The following is a 26,453-nucleotide window of genomic DNA, read 5'->3' as shown; positions in this document are numbered from 1 at the left end:
ATCTTTGATATGAGAAGTGCAATTCTCTGGATGCAGAACAGGGAGAGTAGTTGCCCAATTTATTTATTGGGTGCAGCAGTGAATTCTTTATGAAATATTGCTTGGGCAGGATGAATTTTATTAACTTCAACAGGGCAGAGAGTGAGAGACCAACCAAATAATTTACCCAGTAGTTCATAGGCAGGAGGGGGGAGCAAGAAAAACAAAACTCACCTAAAAAGAACCTGTATTAAGATGGAAACACTTATCCCTCAGATAAAAACTCTCAGATGTTTAATAGATCAAATGGCTGGGACTTGACTACGAAATCAATACACAGATGAAATAATACACTGAAATTAAGTATGTGCTCTGGTTCCTACACACGAGGCTGGAAGGTATGTAAGACGATTTACCTCCTCATTAGGTTGTCTGATTCTCCTTTCATCAGCACTACTTTTATAATATTGAAGCCCCCTTGGCTTCTGTGGGTTAATTTGGGATTGGTGCAGATGAGGAGAGTCACAGTGACAGAATCACAGATAACAGGGATGGGGGTTTCAATTCCATCCCCACTTTGTAGCATGAGATTAAAGCCCAACCAGCTCATATTAGTTAACAAGGCAAAGAATAAAGATGAGAACTTCCAAGGTGCAGTAACTGATGCAGTGTATGGAGGTGTATGATCATTATCCTGTATCCATATGGAGAAAAACTGATACTTGTACAAGCTGCTGGCAGCAAGAAGGAAAAAGGCTCTAATGCAGGAGAGGCACAGAATAAAGGCACAGATCATCCTTTTGCTTTTCTCTTTCATTTCACATAAACTGAAGTGAGAAATCAGGGAGGTAAAAAGGGAATAAAAGCAATGTAATGCTGTGTATACCTCATACAGACCTTCAAGGTCATTTCTGTATTCCATAGCCTCACCCAATATAAATCTTTGCTTTAGAAGTGCTGGGCTGAATTAGATCAACAGAAATTCTGGCCCACTGTCTCAAAAAGCATTTCCAATCAGGGCAGATTGACCTAGCACTTAGAGATCTTGTTAAAATGTAATATTACTACCTTTTAATCAGGAAAGATGCCAGGGTACCTTACTTGGACATAGAAGAATAGTGGAAAGTGATTTCTGTGAAATGATGACGTGGTTTTGATTAAAGCCCACTGAGACAGGGGAGAGTAATTGCTGCCTTTCTTGTGAGATGTTTTTAAGCCAGTCAGTTCTTTTACAAAAATAGATAATTTGAGGAATGAGATCTTCCATCTGTGAGTGTGGCCCTGATCAAAGTATTACTGAAATCTGTGAAAACTCCTTCTTGGAAAAATCTCTCCTTTTTGCTGTTGTTCTGGAAAAAGTCCTAATGCAGAGTATAGGCACAGAGTAGTGTTTCTTATTAACCAGTTCTCACAGATTGTATTTTTAGTGTTTAAAAAAATTAGGCACTTATTGTCAATACATTACATAGTTTTTGTTTTTTTTTTTTTTTCATTTTGAAATAATTTGTTGTCGGAATGAAAGGACATTTTCATTCTCAAAGTCTTATTAGGTTTTAACACACCATTGATTTAAAACTTACGTTTGGAGCTGATCTCTTTCATTCCCATGAATTTTATTTGACTGGTTTCACAGACAGGTTTTCCTTACAGACAGTTCTAGATAAAAAAGAAAATATGACTGGCAAACATCTCTGTGTTGGAGCTGCTGTTGGCATGGGATTTCTCCATTAAAAAAAATAAATTATAGCAGTCCAGTGTTGCCTTGATTGTGTCTCAGCTCCAAGAGCTCTGAGTGCTGGTAGGTCCCCAAATTCATGGCTTGGTGGGTTGCTCGATGTGAACAGTGATTGGCTGTGCTTTGTTTAATAAGGGCTGAGAGAAGAGTCTCTGCTTGTTTTCCTTGCTATCCCTGTAAATACTCAAAATACTGATTCTGCTCAACAAGGTGAAAGTGGCTTGGAAGAGAAAGATGACCAGTTCTCTCCCAGAAGTTCAGAATGCAAAAAAATTAACAATCCTTTTTTACTAACCTAAGTGAAGCCTCTGAAACCTCTATTTTCTTTTCTTCATTTGTCTTGATTAAGAACACCTCCCTGCTTAGAGGCTGGGAGAAAGTGGATATTAACTTCTTTTTTTGGAGAGAAAGTTAAATGATTAATCTAATTTTGTCGGGTTTATTTTCTGTCAGGAAGTTTAGGGGAAGCTTTCTACCACGTTCAAAAGGTAATTTCCCATGGGTGTTTCTAGATATGAAAATCACATCTGGCTTTATTTATTTGTATTACTTTAAAAATTGCTGTCTATTAGCAATTTGAATTGCTCTGGCCAGAACTATACCACCCTGATAAACAGGGAAGAGCACAAGAGCGGGAAACTATTAAAGAAAAGGTAAAGAAAAGCTAAAAGAAAAGAATATACGTTTTTAGTAAGCTCTCTGTTTGGCCGTTCTTGACTATAAAATTTGATCTGCATTTAAACAACTTGTGCATGCCTGAGATCAAATTGGAATGATTGCAGGCAATTCCAATTTTCCATGGGAAGTGGGAGAACAGCACAGTGGACCACGTGAGGTGCAACATCCCTGCCCAAGTGTTTCACTGTTGAGCAGTTCAGACCAAAGGGCTCAGGGAAGGAGCAGGAATCATTCCGGGCAGGAAGCATCAACTCTTGGGCTTTTCACCTCTGGTGGTTTTAGAAAAGAGGAGGAAAGAGCTTCCCATCCCCCATGTCCCCAGTGCAAGGGTGTCCTGGAGTTTAGCTGGCAATGACCAATCTCCCCTTGGGACTTGGGCTGGTTTTCTGCACTTGTCATGGTCACAAGTTATGTAGGGATTGTGGGAATTTCTCCACTGGAGGCTTTCGGAGAAGAAGTCAATATTCCTGTGTATCTTTTCTTGCCTTGTTTTTACGGTGTTTTAATGTCTCATCTAGTTTTCATTTGCTGATTTTTCTGATTGATTTCTAGTGCTAGGCAAACTCCAGAGAGAACACGGGTCCTTTGTGCTTCCTGAGTGTGCCTAGGGCTGAATCTTGCTCTTTGTATGTCGAATAGATATTCTTTCACACATAAATCACTGTTCTGTCATGTTCGCCTGCTGCGAGATGTTCAGTGCGTATCATCCTTTACATTAAAGCATTTACTTCAAGAGAATGGGTTATATTGCTTTATGAATTATGTTATCTGACATAGAAGATTATGTTATGAATTGGCACTTAGCATATTAGAACAGTGGGACTTTTTATAGCTTATGGTCATGATCCAAGAAGTAATTCATGCCTCTTCTTAATAAACTTCCCTGCTCAAAAGGGAAGCAGACATGAGAGTGGGGCATTTTTACAAGGGATTCAGAACTTAGGAAGAATCCTAGTGAAGAAAAAAAAAATCTTTGGTGATTTGCTTAAATGTGCAGCCTGTTCATATTTGGAGGAAGGATATAATTCTTTTTCAGCTGCATCTCAATTGTACTGAGTCCTCTTTCCCTAAACTTGCAATTCCCGGTCCATCTGGAGGGGCTGGAAGTGAACAAGTGGGATGAATTCCACATGTCTGAGCAAGGCAGGCTGGTTTGCTGAAGGGGTAACAGCATATTGAGTAGAACTGTGGGAACTGTTGAGGGGAAGGCAGAGTTACAGTAGGACTGTTTTTCTGAGGAGTTTCTTATACCAGCAGAGCTGTCTCTGCTCCTCTCCTCTTATATTTCCCTTATTTCTGTTTTCTGGATGTTTAGATTCACTAAACTTGGTTCAGGAACATATCACAGCACTTTCTTGGTGTTAAAAATTGTGTGTGTTAAAATACTAAACCCTTTTATTTTTTAAATGTGAAAAGTTAACATCTTTTACAAGTGTAGAAAATTTCCACCAACCAGCCCTGTTCCTCTCACAGAACAGGATTTAATAGCTCTGTCACCCCATTTCAAGGTTGCTGTTGTTACTCCTATACCTGTGTATGTTCAGATGAGGGGGAAGATTAATAAGTAGTACATTTGACACAGAGAAAAAACATCCTATTGCTTCCCCTGGATGGACTGACCACTTGGGAACAGTTTATATTTTTGAGTTTGACTATAGATACATGTTGAAAAGAAACTGGTACACTAAAATAAGAAAGCCATCTGAGTAAGGTGACTTTTAGTGTGTGTTTTTAGCTGTGTGTGTGTCAGTCAGTCCCTCAAGACTTTTAAACTCAGCACTCAGTTTCCACTAATTTTCTTATAGGGATAAAGTTCTCAGAAGGATTTCCTTGAATTCATACAAGTGCCATGAAAATAAAAGAGGAGAAAAAGATCCTAATGGTGATTTTGTAAGGGAATGACTGACTTGAGCCCCTTTAAAGAGATCATCTTGTCCATGCAGGGGATGAGGTTTTGGACAGCAGATAGGAAATTAGAATTCATTGATTTTACTCCTCATGGAACTGGTTATTCCATGCTATCTGTAGTCTATCAGTCAAATACAAAGACTTCATACTTTGTTTGTTTGTGTTTTTATTGTTTGGGGGTTTGTTTTTGGGGTTTTTTTTGTAAGGGAAGACTGCACAGGGCCTAAAATGTAGGTCATCTCAATTGGGGATCACAAGTCTTGTACAACACAAAATCTGTGACGGGGATTTTAGTGTTATGAAAGGATAAATAACATTTTTCATAATTCCTTGCATCTGCAAAAAGTAGAGCATAATTTCAGCATATATACGCTCCCACAAAATATCATAACCTGTTATGGGCTGATAATAATTTGTGTTTCCCACACAATTTGGGAAACTTTGGTGGGGCTATAAATTTTCTGTGTTTTCACCAAACAATTTTACCCCAAAGAAAGAAACCTTCATAGCACTGGAGACAAAGCACAATATACCAAAGTAACATCCGTGTCACACAACTTCAACTAATGCAAGTTCATTTACTGACGTTTCCCACATCAGTGTCTGGCCTGGAGCAGCAGGTACCTGAAAGCTCTTGACAACATTTCCAGCAGTGACAGTGGCTGGAGGAGGGCTGGGGACAGTCCTGTATATAACTCATGTTCTGAGGAGTGAGTAATTCATTCTACCAAAACAGCTGGGCTACTCACGAGAAAAAAGGTTAAATACCTGTATTGCCAAAGGTTGCCCTGCCCATACATCTTCACTGGCCTGTCAGAACCTTCAGCTGGGAATGTCCCATTATTTCTTACTCAATTTATGTGCTTCTACCTGCATTAACTCTCTGCAGGTAGTAACAATTCTTGACGGTTCTTCATTTCTACTTAACGTTACTGAAGTTTCTTTTGTGTACCAAGAGAAGTTTGTTTATTATTCACTCCCCAGTTGATAGTTCACCAGTGCATCCCTCCAGACTTGCTGGCTGCATTACCTTGGCATTCCCAGGGTGCTGCTCAGTGAGGCCAGCTAAACTAGAGTTTAAAAAGAATTGGCCATACATGTAAACAGACAAAGTGAAGAAGTCCCACAGGGTAGAAAATTATTGCTCCATACAAATATAAATATGCCAAAAGCCTGAACTCAATAACTCTTACTAAATATTTTCTCTGTTGAGCAAGACCTTCAAGTTTTTAAGAACACACATAAGTTTAATAACCATAGTAGCAATTCAAATGTCCTTGACAGGAACCATAATAGGCCTTCCTTCTTATATTTGTTTTGCTTCCCTGGAGCTTGTCTTAAAGTACAAAATGACAGTCAAACATATAAGTTATGATGAGAACATAATCAGAAGGGTCCTCCTTTGCTCCATTTTCTGAAGGTTGTGCTCTAGAGATACAGGTAATCCTCTTGATTTCTTCCTTCTTCATCTCATTTTTCATTCTTTGTTCTCCTTCTTGGGTTAAAATGTCTTTACTTTTGGAAACTATACCATTGTGCAAATGATTATTATCCTTTTAGAGCTGTGAAAAAGGTGGAAATAAACCTCAGCAATGAAGTCATGTCAGTTAGGAAAATAGAACTTTCCCTTTCTGTGACACGTGTAGAAAACATTTAATTTACTGAACACAGAATAGAGACACACAGAAAGAGTCAAAATAACATGAAAAAACTCCAGTGTGAAGTTTTTGAGCATTGCAGCTCTGATAAAGTCACAACTTATCAGTCCTTAAAATGGATAATATTTAAATATGAGTATTCAAATTCAGAGTCTTAAGGCTGTAGACTTGAGACATTTGTTCACATTTCATCAAGCTAGAAATAGGCCTCACTTCCACCGTGTTCCAGTCTTATTTGTAAATCTAGCAGCTGAATATAGTAAATAAATAAAGGTTAGTAGTAATGTACTCTTGGCATATTGACAGAGAAAAAAAAAGAAGAAAAAATGAAAGAAAATAAAAAAGAATGAAAAAGAAAGGTTATTAAGAGGTTATTAACAAAATGCCAATGAGTTTTTCCTGAGAAACCATCTGCTCCAATCCCCACAAAACTGTGCATGTGCTGTGTTTGACTTCTTAATGCCTAAGGGGAGCTTTTTACCAATATTTCCAAGCCTATTTACGGGCCAAATGAGCGACCAACAGACTGATGGCTGAGCCTCTGGAGCAATGGCCTGGCTGCTGAGGTCTGTTTCTGGTCAACGAGGAGCTCTGGGAGGGGCAAGTGGAGATTCTGAGGGATTCTGGGAATAGTGAAACCACTCAGGAAGCGTGACAAATAAACCCTGAATATTGAGATACACCAGGACGTGCCCACACCTGTAGTGAGGGAGTTGCCTCCCCGGTGTCCGTGCGTCATCGACACCGCTGAGAGCTGCTGATTTTGCAGACATTTCTTCCTCAGCTTGATAAGTTGATATATATTGTTTAACATGATAATGCAGCAAGCTGTTGTTTTGTGGTTTGAAAGCCAGCTGCATTTGATTGATGCCAGAAATGGAGGGATTTGTAAAATGACATCGAATTAGATGTAGTTGGTTTATGGGTCTGGGGAAATGAATATTTTATGAAGAACAAAACTTTGTGATGAAGGAGGAATACTGAGGAAGTGTGCACTTGAATTAAACTCTTTTGCACTGGTGCACGCTGTAGAACCTTTCAAAACACACATTTGTGTCACTAGATTTCTAGGAAGGAGATCTCTATATAAACACTCTTTTGTGATGGTCCAACCCCAATTGTGTGGTTGTTGTGTGTTCTCTCTGTGAACACCTCAACTAGAATAAGAAACTTGTTCCCTGAAAATATAGCTACTGAACTTCTCCCTGGTGTATATTTTAGCTGCTGGTTTAAATTTGATGTGATTTTTGAGGCATCAGCCACAAATATGGAAGCACATAGGTGATTAAAGAGGTGCAGGTTCTGTATGTTCCCCAACACACAACCTCAGACAGACTGTTAATATATTATGACATTTAAAGACAACCCCATGTTTTATGTGCATTCTTCCATCCATTGTGAGCACTTGTGAGAAACGAATAACTTCTGCTTAAATGTAAATGACACTTTGATGGTAGCCAGAAACCAGTAGCTCAAAACTTTTGACAGAAGCAGCATCAAAAAAAAAAAAAAAAAGTGGATCTAATTCTCTCCAGCCTTGTTCCTGGAGCTGGCATCTCTATACAAAATGAATGTAAAACTCTTGAGTTGCTGGGATTTCTTATCTGTATGCACCAAAGGAATGATTGCACGGAACAAGATAATGTCTGGTGAGTTGAAAGGTTAAAGAACTGCAGCTGGTAAATCAGAATCAGATTCAGCCATTGTGTTGAGCCAGTTCTATGCCAGAGTAACCAGAGATTTGGGGATTTACATCAGATCTTAAAAGTTACATGTGCCTTCCACAGTCTTATCATCAGAAATATTTCAGTAGAACTATCTGGGACAAGGGTATAAAGAGGATTTCTACTTCAGCATACATTGTAATAAGTTTCTAAATCTCTCCTGAGCATCAACTCATCTAATAGATGAATAATAATAGCAACTGGTACATTAATTTAAAATGTTGTCTGATGTACTTGAGTATCTTATTAAACTACATTTTTCAGGAAAGCATTGTGTACTGAAACCTATTAAAATTTCACTTGACCTTGGGCACCCTCTAAGATCTCTTGAAGATTTGCCTTTATCCTTATTTATTTCACTGAAGTCCTGTGTTTAGAAGACCTTCATGAAGCACATTATCTGATATTAACACAAACAATCTTCTAAAAAATATGATAAAGGTCTAAAAAAATAACACGTGGCGTTGTACTGTGAAAAGAGGGTGAATCTTCATTCCTCAAAATAGAAAGCTGCTCTTTTTTCTATTTTCTTCTGAAACACTCTCAAACAAAATAGGTGAAAATATCAGGGCTGGGATCATCTTGTAATACTGGAAAACATGGCATGGTATCCAGCAGTATGCTTCTTTTGGAGCTGTCTGACCTTTAATCACTGGTGAATAAAACCAACATGCTGTCAGATCTCTGTTATTTTTCTCAAGGGGGTAACTCTGCCTGAAGTAGCAACGAAGCAAAACCTTTGAGAGCTTATAGTCAAGGTCACCCCAAGAAGAGACAACACTTTGTACTCTGGGAAGCACAACAAAAGAAAAAAAAAAAGCAGAAATGTATCTAAACAAGCCGGTTGTGTTTGTTTAACAGTGAAACAGGCAGTTTTTACATCAGCCTGTAAATAAAGCTGGCTTTGTTTTTATTTTTACCACAATATTTTGGGGTTTTTTTTTGATTTTTAACTTCAAGACCTTCGGAGAGAATACAAATTCACTGGTTTTCATTGTACATGAATGATACACATTCCAGTTACTGAGGCACTTCCAATCTGATGTCTTAGGCCTTGTCTGTATCAGAAGGCTTTAATCACTAATAGGTATTTCTTCGGTTATTATCTCTGTGCAAAGCAGATAAAATGCTTATGACAGAATTTTGCAGGCTGTGTCAGCCTCTGATGTATGCCTGTGTGAGGGAGAGGAAACGACTTGACCCTGGGATGCAGGAGTACGTGTTCCACCAGCTAAGCACAGAATGAGAAGTGGATCAGTCCTCTATTAACTGTCATATGGAAGCAGAAGGAGGTTTTTCCTCTGTCCAGCATTTAAGAACCTGTTCCCCTGTTGCACTCCCCAGCAGAACTGTGTGCTGTAGGAATTCCATGTGACAAAACTTCATCCTTGGAAGGACAGTGGGGCTACAGAGATGGGGGATTCATTGAGGCTGACACAATAAACCCATATATCAGTGCAAATTGAACTTAGAATAATGTAGGCTTTAATAATTACAAAATCTCTTATTGACAGAAATGATGCCCAACAAATTTTGAAACTGAGAGACTTTACAGTGCAAACAGAGACTTTTCTCTTATTTCAGAATTTTCTTCATCATTCCCATCCATAGACTTTCTACCTGCAAAATTCAAAGGGAAAAGGTGCACCTGTAGTTCATTTAGCAAATTGCAATTAATAAGGAAGGTTTCCAAGTAGGCATGGGGAGTTTATGTCAGAGTCACATGTCCTGCTGCAAACCAGAAGCACCGGGTCTGTTGGCTGAGCAGCAGGGAAAAATAATAAGAACACGAGTACAACCTAAATATCAGGTGGAACTACTCAGTGGTCTTGATGAGATAATTTAGATATTGAACCCACCTGGTTCTCACAGGTGAAAGCAGCATCATTTCACCTGGTTTTTGTCCCCCTTTCCCTCAGGAACCACAGTGATGAGGATGACGGCGTTTGATGCTGACGACGCCAGCACGGACAATGCTCTGCTGAGGTACAACATCCTCAAACAGACCCCCACCAAACCCTCCCCAAACATGTTCTACATCGACCCAGAGAAGGGGGATATTGTTACAGTGGTGTCGCCTGTGCTCCTGGACCGGGAGGTGAGTGAATGCTTTGCTATCACCAGGATCTTCTGGGATGTGAAAAGAGGGTCTCAGCACTGTTGGGGTGGGGATTCAGATGCTTGACTTTCAGGAGTCTTTTAAGAGTGTTGTTTAGTTCTTATTTGGGTGTAGGAACTTGTATGTTTGCTGTTTGTAAATTTAATACTTGATGATTTCTTGATGTGCTGAATGGTGAGGGCAAAAATCTCAGGAATAAGCAGAATTCGACTCAAGAGTTGCCAACTAATTCTTTGGAAGTAAAAATCCTCCATATCTAATTGTGCATACAGCTTGCTCTGAGATTGTTGTGTTTTGGTGCTTTAAATCCTTTTCTAGAATTTTCTTTTTATGGGTGAATTTAATGGACTAATTAACTTCTTACCCCATGGTCAAAGAAAGAAAATACAAAGAGGAGTAGTAAAGAGAAAGGTTGTCTGCATGTATTTTAAGGTGAATAGTGCCAAAATCTATGTTTATTACAGATCATTAACATTAGAAGCGCAAAAATTGATAGCAAAGAAAGCTTAGGTATGACCATTCAAAACTCAGAATATAATAAAATACACCTAATCTGCTAAATGAAAGATTTAGTTATCAGAATGTATGAGATCTGGGAGCCAATACAGTGATGACCCTAAACAGCTACTCTATAAATCACCATTTTCTACAATTAAGTAACCCTGGGTGCTCTTAGACTCCTGGAGACAACCAAATTCTTTTCTTATAGGCTGTATGTGCTGTCACTGAACTTGTCCTCTGGGTTGGTTAGATTCATGACTGTCCAGTGTTCTCAATATTCAACCTGTTATTTCTCATTTTAAGCAGAGAAAATGTTGCCTGTACCACTTCCCTTTATTGATGGGTAGTTTTTTCTACAGGTTTTTCCAACAGGAAATATTTATTTATAAATCAGGCATAGATTCCAGACACTCAGTGCAGTAAAACTAAGGTCTGGGCCTGTAGGTCTGTGTTTTTAGCCTTAAAGAGATTTCAATTTTTTCATATTTGGGTGTCTGGCCACAGAATCATGCCCAAGTTAAGGTTTATACAATCACTACCTTTTTTGCCTGGTGTTTCCCTTCTAAATTTATTGTTTCAGTTCCAAAGCTTCATACTGTTTTCTCTAGTCAGTTTTAGGTATTTTTATTTCTAATAGATAACTATTGCCCAGATTAAACCATTTTACTCAAAATAAGAAAATCAATGGAAGGGAATGAACATGCCTGCTTCTCCCAGTATCTTCCAAAGGTCACTGTGATTCATGGAATAATGATTCTGTCTCTGTGCAAGGAACCTGCCCTCAGTCGAAGGGGTGCTGTGGCTGGGCAGTATATCCTGAAAGCAGGATCTGAATTCCTCATGATTTTTACTAATAGTCAGTTCAATACCTTTACTTTGGAGGTGACACGAAGAGCTGCAGTCTTGTTGAAGCTGCAAAGGATTTTTTGTTGTTGCTGCAAACGGTGTGTGTTTTATGAGCCAAAATGTAGGGCTGTGGACGACTTTAACTCTAAAACCCAAACACTATCTGCAGCTAAAATCCAGTCTCGCATTGTCTTGTAAGGGGAAAGGTTTGGGAAAAAGGGTGTTTTCCATTTTTTCAGGAGATACTCTGTGCTCTCTGCCATATTTGTGGGTTCAGCCTCTTCTCCCCCTTCCTGCTCACTTGTATCTTGTGTGGGAGTTGGTAGTCATGCCTTAGATCTGTGGAACTGGACAATCGTGGTCAAAGATGTATAGCTTCTGTTTTTAACCACAATATCAGCTTTTAGGGACAAGTCTAATGATCCTAATCTGAAAAAAAATCTGGGTACCATCTATAAGTAACTCTTCTGTATTTCTGTGTAACTCATGAACCTGAATTATTGTAAAAAATTGTCTGAGCTGGAGAGAGTCAGGAGTAACACCTGGAGGAGGAAATGTCTGATTAGTTTAGGAGGAGGAAATGTCTATTTTCCTGATTAGGGAATCAGATGTGTGCATATCACCAGGCTTGGATAAATGGCTTTTTGGGAGGTTTTGGGCCAGAGGGAGTACCACGTGCCGCTCTTCTGCAGGATGGCAGCTGATATTGGGGCCTTATTGTTGTGAACCTTTTTAAATCTTAAATGGTTTAGCTTTTTTTCCACAATCTTCCATGAAATGTGTTGTAGAAACATGGGAGAAAGAAATGTTCTTTGCCCTGAAAGCCTTGCAAGTAGGTGTGTAACATCAGAGGATAAAAAGATGTAGAGAGAGGACAAGAATCTCTTGAAAGAGTATTTGTGAGCAGGAGACAGGAATGGTTTTACCTCTGCAGTTCTTACCCTGCTTTTCTTGGCCTCTCAGTGGACAATGTGTCACAGTGGAACACCCAGGGAACAGCAAGTTTTTTCCTCATGTTTTCCACTGCTTGGAAAAGAGACAGGATCAGCTGGGTTGTTCCACATCCAGTCTGACTGGGATCTGAGTCAGCAGCATTTGCAGGTGACTGAGTGTAGCTCATGAAGGAAACACGATATTTAGATGAGGCGAGGGAAGAGGAGATTCTGCTGGGGAATTTTGGAGTCCAGAACCTGCAAACATCAGTCCTGGGCAATCCAATTATTCCAGTTCAAAGCAGCAACTTCTCCCAGGTTTTACTCAAACTTTTAATTGGGTCAATCACCTGTGATTGTAGGTGTGCTCCTCAAAACCCTATTAGCCCTAGACACCAATTAAGGAGCTGAATTAAAGTAAAAATTTCTCTAGGATGGACATGGAAAAAAGCAAAAAATATTTCTTATTATTAATTTGTATGTGCTCCAGAGGATTATATGAAGTCTTTTAAAGCATGCTAAAACACTGATTAAAATCATTCCCCTTTTCCATCTCTGTGTAAGTTTTACCACTACTTGGATCTTGATGCTTTTGGGAAACTCTTCATTAAATTTAAGACAAATTAACAGAATGTAAATTGGTTGGGTTTTTTTAGGTTTTTTTTTTCATTTTATGTATCATTTGGTTCATGTCTGTGCATCAGAGGGAGTAGGAGACCGGGGGTTTTGCCCAGTGGGAGATGCTGAGATGTGGAGACAGAAAACATCTGGCAGGTTTTGCACATACTGGATAGTTCATATTGTTTTTCCATGCTTCAACATTTTCAGAAAATGCTACTGTGGCATAGCCTAGAAATCTTTGTTCCAGAGCAAAAAAATGGAAATACAGATAATTTACTCTAAAGTAAAATCAAGTTTGGCCATCTAGAGAGCTCAATTTTTATATCCAACTGAATATGAGTGGGAGAATCTTAGCATGCATAAGTAAACATCAATGTTAATAATTTTAAGAGATGAAAATAAAAGAAAAATTTTTTTTTCTGATAATACTTTTGAAACAAAAGTAAATTCTAAGTAGAGACTTTTAGAATAAAACAAAACTTAAAAGGGAAAAGGAAAGAATCAACTTGTTTCTGGTCAACTTCAGCTGTGCATTGTTTTTTTTATTTTAGCAACACAGGATCAGCTCAAAGGAAAGACAATATTTGAGATTCCTACAGGCCTTTAAAATTTCATTCTCTGCCAGTGTCATTTATTAGGTGTGTTGGTAAATGGGGGGTTTGGAGCTGGGAATGCTCCCTGGCAGGAGCTGGCTGGGTGTTTGATGTGGCACAGATGGGTGCCAGTGTGTGCTTTGGAGCTATTTCTGTAAGGTAGGAACTCCTACAGAAACATTAAGCAAAAAAAAAAAACCCTTCCCTCCAATATGCAGGAAAAGGGTATGTGGGAATCCCCCAGATCACACCCAGCAGGCTGCTGAGGGAATGCTTGGTGCCTCCAAAGAAACACTCACAACTCCCCGGGATCTGTGTTTATGTACCAGAGTATTTTTATTTATAAATCTTTTTAGATTCAAAATTGTTTCCAAAAGTACAGGATCCTGGGGGGTTTAAAGCAAAACTCAGATAATTTCTCAAAGAACATCCATTTTCATTTTCAGAAGGCAGGTAAGGACATGTTTTTGAAGATTGATGTGTTGGGTTTTTTTTCTTGTGGGAGTTAGGCATCCTTGAATGTGTCAGTAATAAAGATTGAAGAGTGTTAGGGGGCAAATTATACCTCCAGGTATCCGTTGGAGAATACATTTTGATTCATAAATTCAGAGGAGAAGGATGCCCTCCATCAAAGTGTGTGGTCTAAATGACCCGAAATAGAGCACAACAGGGAAACAGCAAAAGGGAAAGGGAAAAAAAAGGGGGAGGGAAAGGACTTGAGGGGGGGAAAAAAGAGGAAAGAAACCTTGAGGAAATGTCCTAAATCTGTGTTTCAGGGATGGAGATTTCACTTCAAAGTGACACTTTCCTGCAGTGAAAGAAGAATAATGCTCCTCATGTGCATAGGTGAAGAAAACACTTGTAGTTTTGTAGAAGCAACTCTTAAATTTCCTTTATGGATCAGTAATCAGGTTTTCTGCTTACCCACAATGCTGTTTTACCAGCGTTACAAACCCCCTCTGCTCTCCAGGAAAGTAACTGTGTGATTTGTATAAATTTTATGACTAAGACACCCTAAGAAAGCTGTCACCACAGTTGCTTAAGTGAAATATTTACTTCTCACAGTTTGAGGAATAACCTGCTTTTGCTTTTGCTAGGAACTGCTGTGCTTAATTTGAGTTAAAGTTAGCAAATAGTTTCAGATATCTGCTGCGTGCTGATCTATGTGCTGTCACATATGTTTTTAAACACCTCAGGGAAACCAAGTTCAAGTGTTCTGTGATTCTGAGAGCACCTGGGACAGAGTCAGGTACACGTAATGTGTGTCCCTGCATGTGTCACCAGCTCAGTCAGCAAGTGCCATGCTCTGTAACCGTTTGAACCAAACTTGGTTCCTCAATCTGCCATTGCTCGAATCAAATAAACCTTTTCTTCTCTTTGTGACTTAGAAAAATGGAGCTGAAAGCCTTATACCATAACCTATGAGAAAGCTGGAGTTACATTAGTCCATCCTGCTCATATTTATGTGAACAGCTCATGATAAAAAAGGTGATGAGAAGCCTGGAGCTTCTGATCTCCTCTGATGAGGAGAGACTGCAGGAGCTGGGCCTGGTTAGTCTGGAGAAGGGAAGGCTGAGAGGGGATCTCATCAACACATAAATATCTCCAAGGCAGGTGTCAGAGGATGGTTCCAGACTCTTTTCAGTGGTGCCCAGTGACAGGAGGAGGAGTAATGACTGTGAAGTAAAACAGAAGCTCCACCTCAAGATGAGGAAGAACTTCTTTCTGTGGAGGTGGCAGAGTCCTGGAACAGCTGCCCAGGGAGGGTGTGGAGTCTCCCTCTCTGGAGATATTCCAAACCCACCTGGATGTGTTCCTGTGTCACCTGCTCTGGGTGACCCTGCCTTGGCAGGGGCTTGGACTGGGTGATCTCCAGAGGTCCCTTTCAACCCTAAAGTTTCTGTGTTTCTGTGCTAACTGGCTGAACCTGCCGCTCAACCACCGGCTCAAACTGCAACAAAAAGCAGTTTATAACAACCACCCAATGCCCATTCCTACCTGTCCAGTGATGAATGACTGTAGGGTGGGGAGCAATTTTTCACCTCAGCAGCAGCCCACTGATACATATTCACCAACACACTGCTCCCGAGCAGCAATGGGTGCTTGGCATGAATGTTCTTTACAGTCTGAGCCCAGCTCTGCTGTGATAAGTAAATCACACTGTTCATGCTGATAGTGCTTGAGTTCTCTGAAGGGGTAGCAGTAGGAAATAGAAAAAGCTTGTCCATCCACTTCTGCACATGGACACTACCCTCCTTATCCTTATTTCCCATTTTGGAGATAGGTGTCTTAAGCAGTCAATATACTTATTACTTACTCGATCTAAATGCAAATGCTGAACCAACAGTGCACTCTCATTTTTAATGAAAAGATATTAATCTTCCCAGCAAATGCATTCCACATTTGATCTTCATATTAACCTCTAAAATATTCATATTTACAGCAATTGTGGGAAAACATACACCTTGGAGCGTAGCAGCTCTGAGTTGGAATAATTGTATCATTTTGTCTTGTCTTCTCTGACAGAATTCCCACTTGCACACCTTTAACTTGTTTTGCAAGATGGTAAATTTTGTAGCTGAACCTCTATTTCTATGGTTTAGGGGGTTTTAGTGACAGATATAACAATCTCTCATATTTTCTTGCTGCTTAAAATACAAGATAAACAAGGCATTCATCCTTTTCCCTTGATTAATGCATTTCTTATATTATGGTTTCTGATGCTTGTAAACCTGAGGAGCAGAGGGTCTTGCATCAGAGGAAAAGTTGAGGGTCTTTGGCCTCTTTTCAGAGATTATTCCGTAGTTCATTTTATCTTAAATATTAGAAAAGTAGAAAAATGGGCAGAAGAAATCTTTCAATTATAATGTTACTTATGGACAAATGGACAGAGAGATGGAAAGCACCTCTTAGTAACACGTAAACTCAAATTTAGATTTAATTTTATGATGAACTTTTCCTTTAAGCTTTTGGGTTTAATTGCCTGCAGTGAGAAAGGATCTTATTTTACTAGATGCACCAGTAATTCTTAGTTTGATTTCTATTACGTTTTTGATGAGAGAGCTCATTAACCTGTTCTTAAATCTTGAAAGCAGCTGTGAAAAAGAGAAGTAAAAGTAAAAATGATACGTCAAAATATGAGTAGTATCGTTTAAGTTAGAAATAGTAAAGGTTCCTATTGAGAGAACAGAAGAGAAAATGTTAATGAAAAAAAAAAGTCTGATCTATTTGAAGTTTTGTGGCAGAATTTCTGCAAATCTTTCATTATATTGTTAGATAATTGATGATTTAATTTAATTCATCACATAGTTTGATAGTCAGATTTTGTTTAAAAAAAAAAAAAAAGAACGAGGAAAAAAAAGACAATTATCTGACAATAAAAGGACCAGAGTTTCTTTTCTATAAAAATCCACCAGGGATGAACACATCACATCAGGAGCCTCTCAGGCAGCCATTGCAGCACAATGTTCCTGTCTCCTCCTGGGTAGGGAATACAATGCTGAGATCCCCAGGCAGATAAATCACTGAATGGCTTTTCTTCCAAACATGAGGCACAACATTCAAGAATCCCACCTCTGGAAAAAAAAAAAAAATAACCCCTGGGTGAACAAACAGGTTTGTTTTGTTTGTAAATGAAAGGCTCCCTGAATACTCTCCTGCTTCTGCTCGTGTGTGCCGCGTTCCCTTCTCCTGCTGGGACTGGCTGCCAGACCCTGGAGACATCTGGAGCTCCCTTGGAGTCCCTGCATCGACCCCTCTCTGTTCTTTGCAGTGCTGAATCTGAAAAATTGACCCAAAAGACTGCTCAGAGACATTTTTTTTATCTTTAAGCAGCAAGGTATTTGTTTATTCAATGTTGGGAGCAAGCCAGCTCACGCTGGGCAAACTTACTCGACTTGCAAGTGCAAAACTAAGCCATTTTATACACTTTAGACACATGGTTACATCATTTATTATACATATTAATATGTGGGCTGGTCTCTGGGTGGAGTCTTTCCAGACATGCACAGTCTTCTACTGTGGGGGTCTTCTCCTCAAGCCTTCGTCCCTCTGGTGGTCACCATGGACATCTTCCTCAATTTGACCTCTTCAATTAGGTGACCTGAATTCTTCAAGCTTGCAAAATCCTGGCTCTGGGTCTTCTAGATCTTATTCAAATGTCTAGTTTACTAATTTATTACTGTGTGTGAACTACTTCTATTCTTTCTATAATAAGGCCTTTGGTGCAGTGAGCAGAACAGAATATGATATTAACCAGTGCTCCTAAAATGTTCTTCCAACAAAACAGGTATTGGGTTTCTTAGCAGGCCAAGATGTCTCAGTTAACTCTTTTAGGCCTGGCTCCTGTTTCAGTGCTCAGCTCTGGTTTGCTGGAAACAACTTTGCAGGTAGGAAGCCTCGGACCCCCCAGACCCCTGTGGGTCATCCTGCCAGCTCTGCTGCCCACTGTCCCTGTGCAGGTGCTCCTTTACAATCTCATCCAACAGAATCTGGGATAATCACTGTATATACTTCTTAAACTTTTTAAACTGTAGCTGGCATGTGTGTTAAATAATCACTTAACAGGCAGAGCTTCTGCAAGGACATTTCTCTACTGCGTGTAGGTGATCCACATGACATTCCAAGCATTCTCACAAAGGAATCTTTTCCTGTTTGTTGCTGTGTTTGTCTGTGAGGGAAGAAATCATTCCTGGGTCTTCATTAGGATCTCTGGTTTATATGTTAGATAGGCTCCTGGCTCTTCACTCTTCCAGTATGTTAACCACCAGGGTGACAAAACCAGGGGATTCTCAGCTCTCAATGATTTTAAGCATCATTGTAAAATATACACTCCTATCATAGCTTGTTTGCAGGAAAAGCTCCATATTTTGCACAAGAAAATGTGAATATGGTTTTTCAAACCATCAGTTCTCTGTAGCTGCACTAAGAAACATTTCTATTCTCCCTCTCATGGCTTAGGATAGGAGTTTTGGTATCACTGCCTCCTGGGGCAGAGAGTTTGCTGAGCCTCCAGACATGTCACTCATCTAAACATCCTGAGTTTCTCTGACACTGATGCACTGCAGAAAGATTTAAAATATATCATCTTGAAGACACTTACAAATAGTGACACAAAACATATCGGCTGCTTTGAATAGAGGCTGATAACTGGAATGTTATCTTATTTTTTTGGGGGGGGGAGGGGCTAGAGTTTCTTTATTCAAAGAATTGAAAAGAATATTAGCTCCAGGGATGTTTAAATGTTAAAATTCCACCGTGACAAATGGCTGTCTAAGAGGGGAAGAGAAGAGGTACACTTAAACCTGCTGCTTGAGGACTTTTTGGTTTTGCAGAAGAGCTGTTTAATTGCCAAATGCTGGCTCACATTCTGTCAGTACAAAGAGCACAATGGTCTCCAAAGTTCATCTGTGGTGGGAGATTTTAAAACTTAGAAATTCCAGGTTGAAGACATACCATGCCCTATGTAGGTGTCTGGGGCAATAGTTCTAGTTCAGGGAGAGAGGTTGGAAGGGCCAAAAGGTGAGAAAAATCTGAATTATTCTCACTGCCGATGTTTTTCAGCCCTTTCTTAGGTCCAAGGAATATGACTCCAAAAAGACGTTGGTCACTATTGATTAATCCCAATAAATCCTCTTTTTCTTGCAAGTATCCCATTTCCAAACAGGTTTTGCTGTTTGGATGAGAAGAACTTGCTGTTGTAGCAGTAGTAAGGATGTATCAAAGTCAACCCTTGAAAAAAAGGCCCTTTTGAATTTTCTGTCTTAAAACTTTAATTTATTTTTTTTTTGCATCAAGAATCGATATTTTCAGAGCGCTCAGTGCTTAAGAGAGCAAAAGGGAAAACATTTGGAAGTGGTCAGTTTACAACCAACATGACTCATGTTTTTTTAGCAGAAAAAGGGTTTTGTCAAATACAATGAGGTTATTTTCGGTTCCATTAGCACAATTCCAATTTCCCGGTGTGTTATTGGGGGATAATTCCTCCACCATCAATGTCATGTTGCTTTTGATTCCCCAAATGCCACCAGAAAACAGGCTCATCTTTCTTGGTTTTTTATGGCTTTCTATTTTTAGAGGGCACACAGAAAAAATTATTTAAAATATTCTGCTTTATCGGAGGTTGTATCTTAATAGCATCAACTGGAAAGTTTTTTCTCTCAAAATTCTGCTTAATTTTAACTATCTTTTGTGCTGGAGTATCTAATTACAACACCATTAATTAAATAGGGTGTGTGTGTTCAGCTTTTACTCTCAGTGTAATTGTGTTCTTTTGGCTTCTGTGATGCATTAGGTAGCATTTGTCTATGTGGTTTGTGTCAACATCCCATAATCCTCATTTTGTACTACAGAGTGTTATAAAAATAAAATTCTATTCAAACTTAAAGTAACTCCCTCTTAGTCTACATGAATAACATTAGTTTTTAGTTTCCTGTTTATATACTCACTATCAATTAAAAGGTAATTTAAGTAGGCAGAATGTGAATAAATATGTTAAAGTCATGTTAATCAAATTTGCCTCTGCTTCTCTTTTGAACTGGAGAACCCACCAGTATTTCACTTGTAATACATTCATGTAACTTTTTGCCTATTTGTTTTTAATTTTTACGTATTAAGTAAATTACAAAAATTGAAATCTTAATTAAAATATAGCTGGAACATCCTAGAGAGACCAGTGACAGCCTTTGAGCCTGTTTTTAGCTGTAAATGCCCATTACATCCATATTATGTACATTTAAACATCTCAGAAGCTCCAAATCTAAAGCATAAATGAAGACATTCAGCCTTGTCACGGATTACTGGAGAAATAAAGTTCCATTTACCACAGAGGGCCTGGCCTTTTCCTTTATATACATTTTATACTTTGAAAGTTCCCTTGGTGATTGATTTTTTTTTTTTTTTTTTTTTTCCCCTTGCTTGGAAGATCACTGCATTTCCTGACTCCCTGTCAGTGATCACAGTGCTGCTGTTTGTGCATGAAACCCAGTTTTACTGATTCCTTTTTACAGTTTACTTTGGACATCTTTAACTTGGTCTGTCTTTTGCCATGACTCTTTTAGTTTCTCTTAAAAAAAAAAAAATTAAAAAAAATTTAAAATAAAATATTTCCTTGAGAGGAAATCCATAAAGCATCATTCTCCCTGCAGAACAAGTATAAGCTGGCTCCCTGGAGACCACGTATAAATCACTTTTAAGGGAAGATATTACTCACTCAGAAAAGTGATTTGTAAACACTTGAAGTTTGTACCATATTATACCATCATCCTCAAATAGGTACCTGCATGGAAAATGCTAAAATATGAATTCTGCCTTGGAGGCTGATGGTACCAGGGAGCAGAATTTATGAATGGTGACTTTTCTTTTTTGGCAAACAACACCTGATGTCTTCAGAATATGTGGCCTGATGCTGTTTATTTAATGATTTTTAGAATGCTGGGCCACAACCTGCCCTAGATGAGATGGTTTCAGCACAGGAATTGAATATCTTTGCCACTTTAATTTTCTTTATAGTATTTATCCTGAGATGTTGCCTTGCATAAAGTTTAGAAGTAGACTTAGGCTGGGCAACACTCACACTGCAGGTGAAATGCCAGTAGTAGCAAGGAGACTTAGTCTTTGAAATGAGGGATAATTCCATTAACAGTCATGGAAATATTCCAGCTTTAAGGGACTGCAGCACAAAAGAGGCCCCAGACTCTGCTTTTTGCTTCTGCAGTGAAAAGAAGTAGTAAATTTTATTCTAAATGTATTTCAATTTAATAAACATCTGTCATGTATATTTAAAACTGCCGTTTCAGGATGGTAATTATATCATCTGAAAATAAGTCCTCCTCAAAAGAGAACTGAAGTGACAGGCTGAAGAAAATGAAACGTGACGTTGCTCGTTCTCCTTTCATCCTAAAGCTAAAATTTAAATTAATTTTCTACTTCTTGTCAGAAATTATTTTAATTGGAAATTACTTTTGATTGCAGTTTTCAGAGAGGAATGGGGTCCTTCCCATTGTGTACAGAAGTTGTTCAGTGTCTTCATAATATTTTACTTAAATTAATCATTTGCAGATATTTTAAATAGTTGATAGCAGTGCAGGCAATCCTGAAGAAAGCAAAAAAAAAAAAAAAAATTCCAAAACCCAACCTGAGATAAATGTAAAGATTGTCACTTTTTTTGTTGCTTGGCACCTTTTCATACAGCCATGGTGTGTTTGTTGCCATAGCTACCTGCTTGTTGAGAGAAATGAATATTTGATAGTAGCAGTAACTAGACTGTAAAAATTAGATATGCTGCTTTGGTTCAATTTAGGTTTAGCACAGTTTTTTTTACAGCTGAATTTCTTTTATAAGTGTTGAAGGAAACTTGTGGAATCATATCCCTGTGGGAGCTATGAGTCTCTGTAGTCCTGCAAGTTCATTCACACTCATTCCATAGTCCTCTGATGAGCTGAAAGATCCTAATTAAATTTTCTTCCAATATACTTTAATTTTCAGCTTTCAGACCTCCCATAGTAGGAGTTTCTTCTATTAATATCTTAATTTAAATATCACAGAGGACAACAGTAGTGACACCATGGCTGTCACAGGTGGTGGCTTTCTGTGCTGAAACAGTGACCCAGTTTATGAGGGATAAAATACAGGTGTTTGGCCTAATATCCCACTTCTGAATAATTTCTTTTTTTGGCATGATGCTTTTTGACAAAATCACCAGCCAGTGAAGCTCCAGAAGGTACAGGAATGCAGCTCTAAATAGCTATCCAGGTAACAATTCAGTGGAAGTTGCACGTTAGAGAGGAAAAGAGTCTTCACAGTAATAAAAAATAATATGTGGTTTTATAAGAAATTCCAAGAGCGAAGCAGTTGCTACTCTGGAATTTACCTTGGCATTGGCACTTTGCTGCATGCAGTAAAATCTTTGGCAGAAAGAGTGACTTGAGGAGAAATGACGCTCTGAGTCATGTTTTCATGCAGTGTTGTCTCAGGCATGAGAAGTGACAGAAATCCTGTTGGCTCCATTATCTTTCCTTACCCTAATTTCTGTTGTGTCAGAAATTTCTGAATTGTCTCTCTGTACTCTCTTTGATGTATCCTTGATAAAATACACAACTTGCAGAAGAGACAAACTGAAGGGAGATCACTGTTTCCCCGGAGGATTTGTGCCTTCTGGATGAACTGTGAGTGACAGGTGGCAAGAAATGAAATGAGAGTTTTTCAGGGGAATTTGTCAAAAACACACCTCTATTACTTGGAAGTTCAGAGATTTCCACTAATGTGATTAAATATTTGAGAATACAAAAGAAAGGCAGTCTAATCTGTGCTGATGGTAACAGTGATCTGATTTAGATTTTCTTAAGGTAACTGGAGAGTTTTCACCTTTGTTGTTTGCTGAGGACTTTGCAACAGGTCCAAGGCAGCTGCTGAGGGGCTTTTTGTTAGACTCTTGACTTCTCACCATGGCCTAATTATTACATTAAGGCATCATGTTCCTGCCTTGAAAGAAAAATAATCACCAGGCTCTGCAGAATGTCAGACTCAAAGGCAGCACTTTTGTGTGGCAATAGATAAAATCATTGCTTTTAGCAACGTGGCTGAAGAGATGCTTCTGAGAGGTTTAGAGAAACAAAGCAGAGGGGTTCAGTCAGAAAATCCCAGCTCTTTAAATCACCGGTTTTTTTCAAGTCTGTGTTTTTTATGAGAAGTAATAAGGTCTAAGTTTGATCAGAAAGTTTTAGGCACTGTTCTGTGTGGGTTTGAGTTTACAAGGGTTTGAGGAGCTGTCAGGGGCACGGCACACAGGATAATGTGACTGATGTCTGATGCTCCAAGAGGGATGCTCTGCTACCCCCATCTTTCATGTGAGGTCTCTCCACACATCTGCCTAGTTCCTGCCCTAGCAAGAGGTGACCAGCTAGAGAAGCTTCCTGGGTGACTGAGTTGAATTGACTCAGACCTGCCTGATCCCTCCCGATACACTCCCTGGGATGGAGCCGTGTAGCTGAGCACAGGCCAGGATAGGAAGCCTTTTTTCTCGGCAGCAGTGAGTCCTTCCTTAGCTCAGCAGCTTCGGGTAATCCCCTTCTCTGACTCCTGACTTCCTTTCACTTATGTAGTTTTATCAGTGTAAAATGTTCCTTCTTTCAAGTATGTGTAATACCTGGAGCTTATTTGTTAACTTAATATAAAGTTCGCATTAAACAAAATTTCTAATGACACCCTTCTTCCCCCAAAAAATACAACCAAAAAAACCAAGCCATCAACCAACCAAACTCAACAAAGCTCCAAGAGTTACACTGCACTTCCTCCAGCAGCAGCCAAGGCTGGTACAACACTTTCTCCTTTGTAATGTGTCTCAGATTTTGCTGCCACTCTGCATTCCCTGTCCATGGCTCTGGCTCTGTAACAGGCATTGATTTCCTCCTGAGTAGAGAATGACACAGTTGAAGGCACTTTCACCTTGTAAAAAAATGCCCTCAGCACTGTGTCATCACTGACAACATGGCCCTTCTTCCCCAGCAAACAAGGAAAGGAATTTGTTTCTTACACAGTAGACATTTCCACTAACAACAACCTCAAGCCTGCAGTGGATTTTCCAACTTACCTAATTTGTTAAGGGCTGGGTAAGATTTTCAGAAGTGTCTTCTGGTAAGAAAAATTCTTTAAAATCCAATTCTTTGGTTCACTGGATGTAGGGAGGATTCAAAATTTGTTGTCTAACAGGAATCCTTGAACTAGTAATTGTGACCATACAGATTTTTATATATGTAAATCCATATATCTTTATGTATGGATTTTTAATTTATTTTGCATTGAGAGTTCTTTGGAAGATATTTTATAACTGCCTTGCCTTTAATTGGAAAATGGGACATAGAATTTCAAATGGTTGTGTTGTGAATGCCACACCTCACCATGAAAAGTCAATCCCATCTTGTGGAAAGGTACAAACAGAATAAACCCAAGCTTTTACTAAAGCAGTTGCAAATGGAGTCTCACAACTTGGTTTGAGGGAGGAAGCAATCTTTGAAAAACAAAGCCATGATTTAAGATTGTGTAAATAAGCAGAATTTCAGTTGTAAAGCAGGTCTGGTCTCCCTTTGGGTGGAAGGAGCAGAATAAGGAACACCCGAGTCCAAAAAGTTTTAACAAACTCCTGCCTTGTTAAGTACTTTCCACTTGCATCAATGTATCAGCTTCTTATTTATGCCTCGTAGTTTGTATATCATATTCAGTTTATCAACCTCCATGTGAGGCAAACAGGATTTGATTATGTGATCTGACATGTCAATGTTATTTTTGGGAGGCAAAGGGGAGTTTGATATGATCTCAGTGACTTGGTAAGTTACTCCTACTTGAAGAAATGGGATTTAAATTAAACTGAGGAGATTCGTTTCCAGCAGATAAAGCAAGATTTCTTTTTTCATCCCTGAAATGATAGAAAGAAGTGTGTAATTTTTGTTTTATGAAGATGGAAGACCAAAAACTGACATAGATTTTGGAATATAAATTAAGAATTTAGATGACATTTTGAGGAAATGGATAAGCAGAAGATGCCTTTTCCTTTAGTTGGAGAAAAGCCTGTCTTTTTCAATCCTATCCAGCAAAGATAAATTATGTGGTATAATTCAGACTATTACTGATAAGTGTAATGGATCAAACAGAATATTCTCAGTTTCAATAAACAGTAGCAAGAAAGGTACCTTTCTGAACATTTCCTATTTTCTGTGCAACCCATCTCAGAAAATGTTAGACAGTATCTTTAAAACAAATCATAAAATGCAGTGCAAAAAAACCATACTAGAATATTTTATATAATTTAAAACACATTTTTCACTCAGTTATAATATTGGAGAAAACTGGAAAAGTGTTATAGCATTTTGCATAGAAATATATTTCCTTTTCATACCTGGGCATGTCGGGAACCGCTTAAAGGTGCAACAGCTGATTTAAGACTTGTAGTCAAAAAGGAATCTCCTGCAAATAGAAAGTAAAGGCTAAGAAATTAATAGTTGTTCTTTTTAGAATTCTGGGAGAAAGTAATGGGTAGACAAGAAAATGAGTAGCAAATTCAAAGTGCTCAAGAATTTGTGAGGGGATTTAAGCTGATTTAGGCTTTTGAGCAAGGTGTTCACTGATATGCTCTACAAGAAAAGGGATGTTTGGCTCTTAGGTGTGTTACAAAGTCCATTAAAATGCCTGTTTCTCTCCACTGATAAATGACAAGCCAAAGTGTGCTTACAAACATCCCCTGGTGTGAGCCCTCTGCTCCCAGATAAAGGGGTGACTGTGCCATCCACTGCCCCCAAAAAAGCAGTGTGGAAAGGGTTGCAATGAAAAAGACCCCAGGCCAAATTCAGTTTTGCATGGTCATTTCCTCTCTGTGCCATCCTGCTGGGTGGCTTTTTACTGCTGTGCAAACATCTGGAGAGGTACAATGGTGTGGGCTCAAAATCTTTGTCGCTTGAACACAGTTGGAACTAATTCTGGGAACTCCTGCATTCTGGCTTTTAGCTCTGTGTGCATCTGGAAATCTCAAGAAGGCAAATTTCTTTCTGTAGTATATGGATTATATTGTCTAATAACAATCTCTGTCACAGCAGAAAAGAGTAGCAACATCCTTAGCAGCTAAAAGACAAGGCTTGTTGTGCACGGAGCCTCAGCCAGTAACACAACTCACTGCTGTGGGTTTTGGCTGCTTGTGAAAGGTTCAGGAACATTTCTGTCATCCATCTGGGTCTTCAACAACATGCATTGAAAAGAGCACATCCATTTGCTGCTCCTATTCCATGTTTTCTTGTTGCTGTTGAAAACTCAGTTGCTTGGCTGGGACCCAGCTAATCCAGAACAATACATTTCTGCTTTTCCAAAATCCTGGAGGAAGTCGCGTGCTGGTGTTGGTAGAGACCGACCAAGGAAAGCACCACTAGGATTTATCTCTTTGTTCAGTCCTTCCCTGCAGTGAGGAAAACCTCAAGTGGCCTTTCTACCCACCTTTTCCTGGGTGTAATCCATCTCTGGAAGAAATCTTTCCTGTCTATAATTGTCTCCTTGGGAGGACCAGAGACTCCTGTGCTGGTGCCATCCTGATTTACTCCTCTGCTAATCCTTGGGTGGTTGGCAACAGAACACTGGAATGTTAGGAATTTATGTCTGCAAGAAATAACTGGATGGATGA

General features: G+C 39.0%; 1 protein-coding gene across 2 annotated transcripts in view; it reads left to right on the top strand.

Moving 5' to 3' along the window:
- Window positions 1-26,453, top strand: part of CDH13 (cadherin 13) — a 447,767-nt gene that overhangs the window by 295,871 nt on the left and 125,443 nt on the right. For both annotated transcript variants that reach the window (XM_027646729.1, XM_027646728.1), the window contains exon 7: window positions 9,602-9,780. In XM_027646729.1, coding sequence (XP_027502530.1) covers window positions 9,602-9,780 — 179 coding nt within the window. The remainder of the gene's footprint in view (window positions 1-9,601; window positions 9,781-26,453) is intronic.

This window comes from Corapipo altera, unplaced genomic scaffold (assembly GCF_003945725.1).
Source record: "Corapipo altera isolate COAL_440 unplaced genomic scaffold, ASM394572v1 62, whole genome shotgun sequence".
NCBI lineage: Eukaryota > Metazoa > Chordata > Aves > Passeriformes > Pipridae > Corapipo > Corapipo altera.
The sequence above is the reverse complement of the archived record's forward strand: the minus strand, read 5'-3'. Positions and strand labels throughout refer to the sequence as shown.